This window comes from Coniosporium apollinis, assembly GCF_000281105.1.
Source record: "Coniosporium apollinis CBS 100218 chromosome Unknown supercont1.35, whole genome shotgun sequence".
Classification (NCBI taxonomy): Eukaryota; Fungi; Ascomycota; class Dothideomycetes; genus Coniosporium; species Coniosporium apollinis.
This window is the reverse complement of record NW_006913297.1, coordinates 325,574-335,666: the sequence shown is the minus strand read 5'-3', so window position 1 is coordinate 335,666 and position 10,093 is coordinate 325,574. Positions and strand designations below refer to the sequence as shown.

The 10,093-nt window shown below is 47.7% G+C and overlaps 2 protein-coding genes across 2 annotated transcripts; both read right to left on the bottom strand.

The window, feature by feature from the left end:
• Positions 1-2,717: 2,717 nt before the first annotated feature.
• W97_06982 (uncharacterized protein) lies at positions 2,718-4,597 on the bottom strand (the record flags this gene model as incomplete). Its single annotated transcript, XM_007784741.1, has 8 exons — positions 2,718-2,926; positions 2,993-3,389; positions 3,444-3,477; positions 3,537-3,835; positions 3,888-3,933; positions 3,981-4,107; positions 4,163-4,469; positions 4,544-4,597. The coding sequence occupies 8 exons, from the start codon at positions 4,595-4,597 to the stop codon at positions 2,718-2,720; spliced, it is 1,473 nt and encodes a 490-aa protein (XP_007782931.1).
• A 1,133-nt stretch (positions 4,598-5,730) lies between these two features.
• On the bottom strand, positions 5,731-9,090 carry W97_06981 (uncharacterized protein; the record flags this gene model as incomplete). Its single annotated transcript, XM_007784740.1, has 2 exons — positions 5,731-8,927; positions 8,994-9,090. The coding sequence occupies 2 exons, from the start codon at positions 9,088-9,090 to the stop codon at positions 5,731-5,733; spliced, it is 3,294 nt and encodes a 1,097-aa protein (XP_007782930.1).
• Between the last annotated feature and the right edge of the window lie 1,003 nt (positions 9,091-10,093).

Genomic DNA, 10,093 nt, shown 5'->3' with positions numbered 1-10,093 from the left:
ACTAAGTATAGCTTATTCCTATTAATTTTTAAGACGAGATTTAATAGCCTAATTATAAGATTTAAGTCTATTACTATTAGTAATAGACTAAAAAACGCGCCGCCTTAGGTTAGCTAGACTAGCTACCTTATCTTTCAAGCTAGAATTATCTCTAGTATTTTCTCGGGATCTTACCCTAAATAGGCTTAGACTTAGTTTAATCTTGCTAGATTAATACCTTCTGGAATATTATAAATAGTAAATTAGTTATTTTCAACCGATTCGCTATTTTAAAACGACTTGCTATTTCTATCCGGGTTATTATTTAGATCAAAGTCGAATAAAATAGCGCTGTTAACTAAACTACTCTATAAGCTCTCACATGATCCTATTGATAAATTAATAGAGTAATTAATCTAGTTTAGAGTAGATTCTACCGATTTTTCGAAATAAGTAAATAAGCGGTTATTACTAGAATTTCGTTTTGAGTTTTTATAATAGTAGCTATTATGATTTTCGAAATAAAAATTTTCGTCTAAATTATTTAAGTTAGCTGAATTTTCTATTTTACTTCTACTCGGTATATTATACTCGTTAAAAGCGACTAAACTTTTAGTTCTTACGTAATCTCTAGCTAAATTATATAGCTAGTAGATATTACAATATATTAATTAAAGAGCTTTATTTCTATCTAAGATGGGAAACTACTATCTATATATATATCTAAATCCTCTAGATTTTACTACCTTCTAGTAGGTTCTATCTTACTAATTTATAGAATATTTTATTCTATGATTAGTAGACTATATTACTAATTCTATCTATTTAGAATATTCTAGAATATTCTAGAACCTTATAGAATCTACTAGAATCTAGTAGAATCTTTAGTAGTAAACTTAATTATTAATTAACTAGTTCTACTCCTTAGTATCTAAGGCTAAGAATAGATACCTTATAGCCTTATAGCCTTATAGCTCTAGCGGGCTATAGACTAAGAACTTTAGAGATTAACTTGTAATAGTAGATACTATTTCCTGAGTAGCTAATAAGAATATATTTTAATACTCTTAGATTAAGTTTTCTAGCTCCTTACTTAGCTATATTAGTATAAGCTACATACTCTAGTATCTTTAGATAACTAAAGCTAGGCGGTCTATTATAGAATATCTTATAAGAAGTTTTATTTCCTAGCACTAATCTACTTAGGCTTAGATTTCGTAGGTAATTAATTGTAGTAATTAATATTAGGATTTCAGATCCTTAGGTAGTAGGAACTAAATTAGTAGAGAGCTTAGTTTTATATCTAGTAGGAGAGACCTTCTATCTATATACCTCTTTTACTTACTTCTAAAGTAAAACTTATCAAGTTTTACTTATAAGTTTATCTAGACGGACGTAAATAGAGGCTTTATTAAAAATAGTAAGAGCTAAAGACTCTATTAGAAATAGACGGAAATAAATAGAACTTAGAGCTCTATTTTAAAATAGAAGCTCTAATTTAGAATAGAAGCCCTATTTAAAAATAAAAAACATAAAACTTTATATTTTACTAGTAGTGAAATTCTTACTAAGGAAATACTAAGGAAATACTAAGCTAAGAACTTTAGAAATCGAATTCTAATATCTATTAGAGTATCTTAGTATTAGTTAATGGAACGCTTTAGTATTATATTATAATAACAATATAGCTATTATAGCTATAAAAAACTTAGCTAATTACTTATATATTAAGTATACTAATATATGTTATTACTTTATTTAAGAGATGATTAAAAGAGATAAACTATAGACTCTTTTCCTAGAAGAAGCTAATTAAATTATAGATAGATTTACTAAGAGCTTATTTAAGCTAAAACTCTAGGAATTCTATAACTAGATTAGGCTAGTTAAATATTACTAGTTGTAGATTTACTATTATCAGATTATTAAAAATAGTAGAGTTACGATTTATAGAAGATTTTAATAAAAGACTAGTTAAACTAGTTAACTAATTAAGAAATTACTATTTTTGAAGACTTTTAGGCTTAAGGAGAATTATTAGAATTTAATTTCTAAAGCTTTTAGCTTAGTATTATCTTAGTATTTCTTTAGCAAGAATTTTACTACTAGTTAAATATAGAGTTTCAAGTTTTCTATTTTTAAATAGAGCTTCTACCTACAAGTAAAGCTTCTATTTTAAACTAAAGCGAGTCTTAGTATACTAAATCTTACTTAATTATTACTAAAAATTATTAGAAAAAGCTTTAAGTCCAATTTAACTAGTAGAATAGAGAAGATATATAATAGAGTAAGTTTAGGGAGTAAACTTTCGATAGAAAAAATTATTATCTACTTAATTTTTAAAAATATAGATATATTACCTATTTTTGCAGGGGAGTAAAAGTTAAGCGAGAAAGGAAGCTCTAAGATCTTTTATATAATTTATATTTTCTTTACTTACTAAGTAATCTGTAACCGCTCTAAGTGCTTTAGTAAGCGCTCTAAGCGCGCTCTAAGCGCCTTGGATATTCTAGACTAAAGCTAATTTCACGAGCGCCTGAATTTCTCTTAATATATAGCCTAGAGTATCGAATTAAAGCTTCACTTCAAGTTTCACCTATAGAAATAGTTCAACGAAACTTTTTTAGTAGAACCGTAATAGCTTTGCAAAACTACGTAAGTTAATAAGCAAATAGAATAATAAGCAATCATGCTAATTTGGAAATAGTCCAAAATTAGACAGACACAATTCCCCTATATCAAACACCCATATTGATTTTGATTGTCTTTGCTTGAAGATACGCCTCCAGGCCAGCCTTCCCAGACTCACGACCAGTACCAGACTGCTTGTAACCACCAAATGGGGTCTGCGCATCTGGAAAGTAGGACGCATTGATTGCAAGTGTGCCGACTTTGAGCTTTGTCGCTACGCGCAAGGCGCGCGACATGCTTGCCGTGTAGATAGCAGCTGTAGATTTGCGTTAGCTATATTCAAGGCCAATAGCAGCAGAAGTGAGGAAATGGGTTGATCTACCTGAAAGTCCATAGCTGGTATCATTCGCAAGCTCGACAGCTTCATCTTCTGTCTCAAACGAACGAATCGTCAACACAGGCCCAAATATCTCCTCTCGCAAGATCTTCGCGTCGCTCTTGGGGTTCAAGAAGATGGTTGGCTGAACGAAGCATCCCTTCTCGCCGATTTGACCACCCCCGGTAACGAGTTCAGCTCCTGACTCAGTCTTGCCAGACTCAAGGTACGATGTCACGCGATCGAGCTGTTTTTTGTCTGCTAGAGGGCCAAGTGCAGTCGTTGGAACGGCAGGATCGTCGCCCATCGTGGAGCTGGCGGCTTCAAAACGCGCTTTGAGGCCTTCGATGAACGTTGGAGCGATTGAGCTGTGGACGAACACGCGAGTGGCGGCTGCGCACAGCTGTGAGCAAGGATAAAGGTTTCAGGAATGGGTAACTAACTGACCTAGGCAGACTTGCCCGCTGTTGAGGAGGAGGCCTTCTGCATTGCTGCTCAGGGGTCAGCATACTTCACGATGTCCGAACGGGTATCGGTTTTCTACACTCACTTCTTCAAGGCATTCTCGAGTTCCGCATCAGCGAAGATTATTGACGGAGACTTCCCACCCAATTCGAGCGTAACTTTCTTCATGTTGCTTTTTATTGCAGCATCTTGAATCTTGCGGCCGGTCATTCCAGACCCAGTAAAGCTGATCTTGTCGATGTCCATGTGCGCAGCGAGCAAGGCACCTGTCGAACCGCCACCGGAGATGAAGTTCACTACCCCTGGAGGGAAACCTGCTTCTTTGAAGAATGGGGCAACCACTAGTGGGCCGAAGGGAGACTTCTCAGAAGCCTTGAACACAAACTGTCCCAGAGCGGTTAGTGGAGGTGTTTTCTGAATGAAGCATCGAACCCACAGTGTTACCCGCCGCGAGGGCTGGCGCAATCTTCCATGCAACGAAGCTGCAATTGTCAGCCGCAAGCGATTGAGAGATCGGATCAACACTAACACCAACGTCGCATTCCAAGCCGCTATACCAGCGCAGACCCCAATCGGCTCATACTGTACGATCTTGTAGAACCCGTCCTCTTCTTTGTAGCTTTCTCCTGCGATCTTATCCGCATATCCAGCATAATCTAGCACATGGTCAACTACTAACCAGTGGAAGGGCAAGAAACACGCAATCCGTACACCTGATGCTTGCCACACAGGTCGGTATTATCGCCCCTTTTGCAACCGCGACCGGCTGCCCCATGCTTGCAGCCTCCAACTTCGCAAGCTCATCAGTCTTCTGTTCAATCAGGTCTGCCAGTTTCAGCATGCACTTTGCACGCTGGGCGCTGGTGAATGTGCACCATGGACCCGTCTCATAGGCTTTGCGAGCGGCGGATACCGCGGCGTCGACTACGTGCTCGTCTGCGACCGGGATTGTGCCAACGATGGAGTCGTCGTATGGGGAGCGAATTGTTATCGTCTCCTTCGCGGAGGATTCGACGAACTAGATTGGAGGCGTCAGATGTCTTGATCTGGAAGGTTGCTTCTACCTCGTCGTCTTAATGGCCTGGAACTTACCTCATTGTTGATGAAATGCCTCGTTTCGAGGTTCGACAACCCGTTTACAGCCATGCTATGTCCTTTCACTCTTGCCCGAAAGATGTAGGAATTGGCCTATCCTCAATCACTAGGTTGTGAACAGCCATTTTTAGCTGATTGAGACCTGTATACCCCGCAGTAAGCTGACTGTGTTTGGTGCAGTAAGCAAGTCACATTTGAACAGGAGCTTACTCGTACCGGACCATGTTATTCGTCGAGCTTGGTCACGCGGTGTTGTGGTAGGTGACTGCTACGAGTAAGGTGCTCTATGAATGCATCGAAGCAAACGGCTATGGACCAGGTTTCCTTCCTCCAGCTACGCCACCGCAAGGCACGGATGAGGTGTAGCTATAACGGTAGTGGAAGTATCTCCCCACACGGCGGAAATCGACCTCGCTTGATAAGACCTTCTAGTGCAGGCTTTAGACAGGGGAGAAGGGCTTATTTCTACTGCGCAACGGGGGTTTGGGTGCGGGGCGCGAGGGATGATATCACTATCTAACTATCTCAGTCTTAGAGCGTGGAAGGAGTTCTTGTAGAGACTGAGCCCATCCCCGTTACGGTATACTTAAAGCCCATGTCTAGAGCTGCAGTAGAGGTCTTGTCAAGCGAGGTCGATTTACGCAGTGTGAGGAGATAGTCATCTCGGTAGTAACCAGACAGAAAGGACGGTGAATTGATGCAGAGGGTACGCAGGGTACATCGGGTTCTGTGTAGGTAGCAAGCTAAGCGAATCTCACCTCTCCCTGCATAGAACATGTCACGCTTGGATAACCCTAACCCTAAGCCGATATGCAACAGTCAAGGGGAGTGTAAGCGGCGTTCCGGGAAGGACGAAGGGGTGGCGCGCAGGCCACCTCTACCTAGCCAAGCAAGCTGAGCCCTGCTCCGGTTCAGGCATCCCCGCCAACCAATGACCCTTCCAGACAACTGCCCATCGACGATCAAGTAGAGTCGATCGAAGGGCGCGTTAACCTATACGACGGATGCTCGACCTGGGACCACCCAAGAGGCTATATAAAGTAGCTTGCCGTTCGAGGCTCTATCTTACATCCCCTCGATGTCACAGCTGTTGCCGCGGTGGCGGCTTTGACAGCCCACGAGAAGCACCACTATCAAAATGACACCTAGCCAATAGCTACAGTCACCATGCAGCGCAGCCCGGTTCAAGCCACCGGTAAAACCTTGGCCCTTAAAACCTTCTCCCTCAATCCACCCAGCCGCTGTACCGCATCCTTATGCCTCTCGCACGAAACTGTCCAATGCATCCTGACCCTCTCATCCTCCGTAAGGGCCTGCAGATAGCTCTTGAAACCGCCCTTCTCGCCCTCGCCCTTCGCTCCCAGCCAACCACCGCCTTCGCGCTTAGGATGATGAGGGTTAACGGGGCTCATCAGCATCTCGGCCGCCGCTTGTCTGGCCTCGAAGTGGTTCAGCATGTTGCGGTTGTATTTGTTCCATTCGATCATGTAGGCGCTGAAGTAGCCGAGGTGGTCTGCCCAGCTCTTTTGCGTTAACCGCTCAGGTGGCGTTGGCGCTTTCGGAGGTTGAGGCAAAGGCAGTTCCTTTGGTGCGAATGACTTGGTTGGGTGGTTGGGAGATGGGTTGGATTCGAAGGGCAGAGAGGAGGCGAGATCATCTGTGCTTTGCAGGCCGGATGCACTGGCGGCGAAGGGAGCAACACTTTTCAGGTCGGTAAGGTTAACGGTATTCTTTGAGGGCTCGGTGGGAGAGAAGACCGTAGTAGGGACTTTGGAATCGCGCATGGAGGCTGAATCATCACGCCACTCTGGACGGGTTGGCTGAACAGGTACCAGGCGAGGACCTGCGGTCGCCGGGGCAGACGTAGTGGTAGAAAGGGTTGCTGGTGGCGGCCCTGGAGGCGGTGGCGGCATGCTGTTGCTGACGGAAGGCCTGGGACTCTCAGTGTCAATGTCCATGGCGTTACTGTCTCTGCTCGCAGTCGCGTAGAGGCCTTCAGGGTCTCGGGATGTGGTGCGATTCGGTTCCTCAAAGTCATCGACGGCATCGCTCACACTTGTTGGCTGTGGTATGGACGAGCTCTTCGGTTTACTGGTAGATGCCTTCCGTACTGCTGGAGTTTTCGTCCTCCGTCCAGTTGATGAGGGTCTGGTAGGAGATGGTGCCTTTGGCGGCGGATAAACCCAGCTAGGCTCTTTAAAGGTCTTGGCCCACTCTTCCTGCGAAAACTTGACACCCCCTGGTAAGCTATCAGAAGACACGTTGTATGGGCTGTTGACAGCCCCGTTCATAGGTGGCCGAAGTCCGGACTTCGAATTCAGATCCTCGGTGCTCCGCGGAGGCGGAGGTGGTACCGGCACGGCTCTGCTCTGTGTCCGGCCTCTTGTGGGCGAGACTCTTGCTCTACTCTCTTTCCGGGCAGTTGGCGGAGGTTGGGCGAAATAGTCCGGAGCTCCAGTGAATTTTCCATCCCAGTCGCTTGGGCTGAAAGTCGTGTTGACGCTTTCATGGCTACGACTCTTAAAAGTCTGGGCTTGGGATGGTGAGAACGTGTTGTCGGTAGCAAGGAAGTCGAAGCTGCTGATGATATACCCGTTAGCCATACAGCTGCACTCAAAAGGTGATAAAGTGAAATCGCCCGCAGCATCTGCTAAGGGTTCGCTGGTCGGCACAAACTCTGACTTGAAAATGGGGTCCATCGGCAAACCTGAAGGGCGATTTGGTGCCCCTGACGAAGTGACCGAGGTCTTCAGAAGTGGCGATAAGAGATGAGAATGATCAGACAGAAGAGTGGAAGAGCAACCAGCGGCTTGTTGAGAAGCCGCTGGTGTTGCTGCGCTATTCGCTTCCTTTTTTGCCGGCGAGACACTGGACGGAATAGCCCAGTATGGTGGCCGCGGTGGGCTTGTTGAAGCTCCTGCTGCGCGCTTTTTCGAACCGAACGGCCACTTCTTTGACCACGGCATTGATATTCGAGAGAAATGAGTTGAACTACTGTCGACTGGCGAAGGAAGATGACCACTAGTGAAAGGTGATGCATACATATTGGATTGACTCTTCTGTTCCATACCGTTGGCAGGGGCGGCTGTTCCTCCATTGGTGCCGTTCTGCGCCGGGTACGCTGGTGCCGGTGGCGATCGATGGTCTTGCTTTTGCCACGACGGGGCGGGTGCGGCTTTGGGTCGGTACGTCTGATCCGTGTATTGCTTGTCTTCATTCGGAGTAGGCCTAGTCTCCCAAGGACGAGGTGCGCCAGACCTCCGCCTTTGATCAGTGTCGCTTTCTTCGTCGCTGGAGCTATGCCTGAAGAATGGTTTCGTAGCATTGCCGCTTAGTCGATCTCGAGTATGCGCGGAGCTGGCCGAAGGGAATGGCGGTGGAACTTGAGATTTCGGGGAGAATGGTTGCTCATCTGGTCGTGCTCTCGAGCTGGGGCTCGCGCTGCGGTGACGGTGTGGGCGGAAGGAATCTGGGGTCTCTGACGACTCTGGTCGATGCGGCGAACTGCGGACACTAGCAGAGCGGCCTAGGAAAGTTCTTTCGCCGCTGCTGTTCGCATACGGCGTTCTGTCTCTGTTGCCTTCAGCAAAAGGAACATCGTCGAACAATCTGTCACGGAGATGGTCCATAGGGTCAGGTCTACGAGCCGTTGGAGGTGCACCGGCTGCTCGGGGGGGTGTAGGAGGAACCTCTGGCCGGACATGGGGAGGCGGCGCTGGCCGGTCCGAGTACCGTGAATTTGTGTAGTAAGACGACGCATTTCCTGCTTGACGCTCGTCGCCCTCGGCGGTAGGATCAAAGCCTGATTTCTTTGGCGTCCTGGTGGTGTTGCTCCTGCCCATACCAGGCTTTGCTGTGTTGAAATTCTCCCACGCAGTCCTACCCTTGTCTGCTTGATCCTCCTGGTCGGAGGCCGAGCGGTACCTGGCTGTCCCAGCTGGGGGCGGTGGTCCTGGGCCAGGTCCTGCACCTGCCGCATGTTTGCCCGGTTTCATGTTTTGCCAGGCATTGCGGACATTCGCCTTTGCTTCTGCATCCTCCCTTGCCGCTCGTGCTGAGGGGGGCGGTCGAGGAAAATTCGTGAACCGACTGGCGCCAGCGGATGATGGGGTGGAGGCGAAGGCCGGCCTACGAGGAGTAGTCTCAGACGGGTTCGTCCGTCGCGGCGGAGGCGGGAAGTTGGTGTTGGCAGTGTAGGAGGCCCGCGGCGGGCCATTGGGTCTTGCGAGATTGGGGTAGATGTTAAGTCGACTTCGCTCCGCGTCGTATTTGTGCCGCTCGGCAGGGTCGCCCAGGACCTCGTGAGCGGCTTGGATAGCCTGGAACTTGGGCACGCATTCCGCTTCTCGGCCTGGGTTGCGGTCTGGGTGGTATATGAGAGCTGGTCGAGGTCAGCGCAGGCGCAGGCACAAACACAAGCTGCGCCGCAAGCCCGGCGGCCGCTCACCTAGCTTCCGGAACTGCTTCCTGATTTCCTCTGTGTCGGCACCTGGCTGGAGGTCCAAGTCGGCGTAGTAGTTCCTCTTGGGGTCTGCCTTCACCATGTTTGCGCTACCGGGGCGACATGAAGGAAGCGGAGGGCTGTTGTTCGCGGGGGGGGCGAGACGCAGCGATTGGTGGAAGGTATTTCAAGGTAGCTAGGTATGCTGCGCGCGAGGTGACGGCGGATGCGGGCGAGGAAGGACGATGCAGGTGCGCTGGCGGACGGTCGAACCAGTGACTGCAGTTGTTAGGTTGGACGTCACTGGTGCGCGCAGCGCTCGTGTTTGGTGTCGCTCGCTACGGTTGTGGCTGCCCGTGGGTTCAAGCTGGCGACAGACACGGAGTGTGAAGTTGGGATGGTGAAGTGTGAAGTGTGAAGTGTGAAGTGTGAAGTGTGAAGTGTGAAGTGTGAAGTGTGAAGTGTGAAGTGTGAAGTGGTGCGCAAGTCAACAGGGTCAACAGTCGAGTTTACGAAGCACGCTCAAGCACGCTCTACGGCAAAGGGTCACATCAGCGGCACGCACTCAGCAAGCTAGTTATGTCGCGTAGAGTGGATGTGCGAGGTTGCGAGGCTGTAAGGGCGACGGCCAGCGACTTCGCTGGCAATGGTCGATACCTAGGTAGGCATGATCGACGAGGGCCCTCGGGATGCTCGTTGGCCTTCCCGCCGACGGTCAACACCTTAAGAGGTCGCCCATTTTGGCACCGTTGCTGGAGGGAAGGGCAGGCAACGTCTTCTTTTATTGAACGTTGCCCCTCTGCCTCGTAAACCCCCGGCAAATCTACAAACGACCAGCATCATCATGCATCGATTTGCTCTGGAGAGCTGGTTTTTTGGGCCATCCACCGCACTGGTGTAACTCCGTCACCATCATGCGACTTGACATCTTGCATTGGCTTTGTTTTATGCCCGTCTGAACCGCAGAACTACTCGTGCCTGCAACTCTCAAGACTCTTCTGCAAGAGGCGGCCTAGAACTCCGTTTCCTCGGTTCCTTGAAGCATCGCCAGAAGACAGCAGGTGCACATCAGCCACGGATCCAAATTACAAACTCCGCTTGCCATC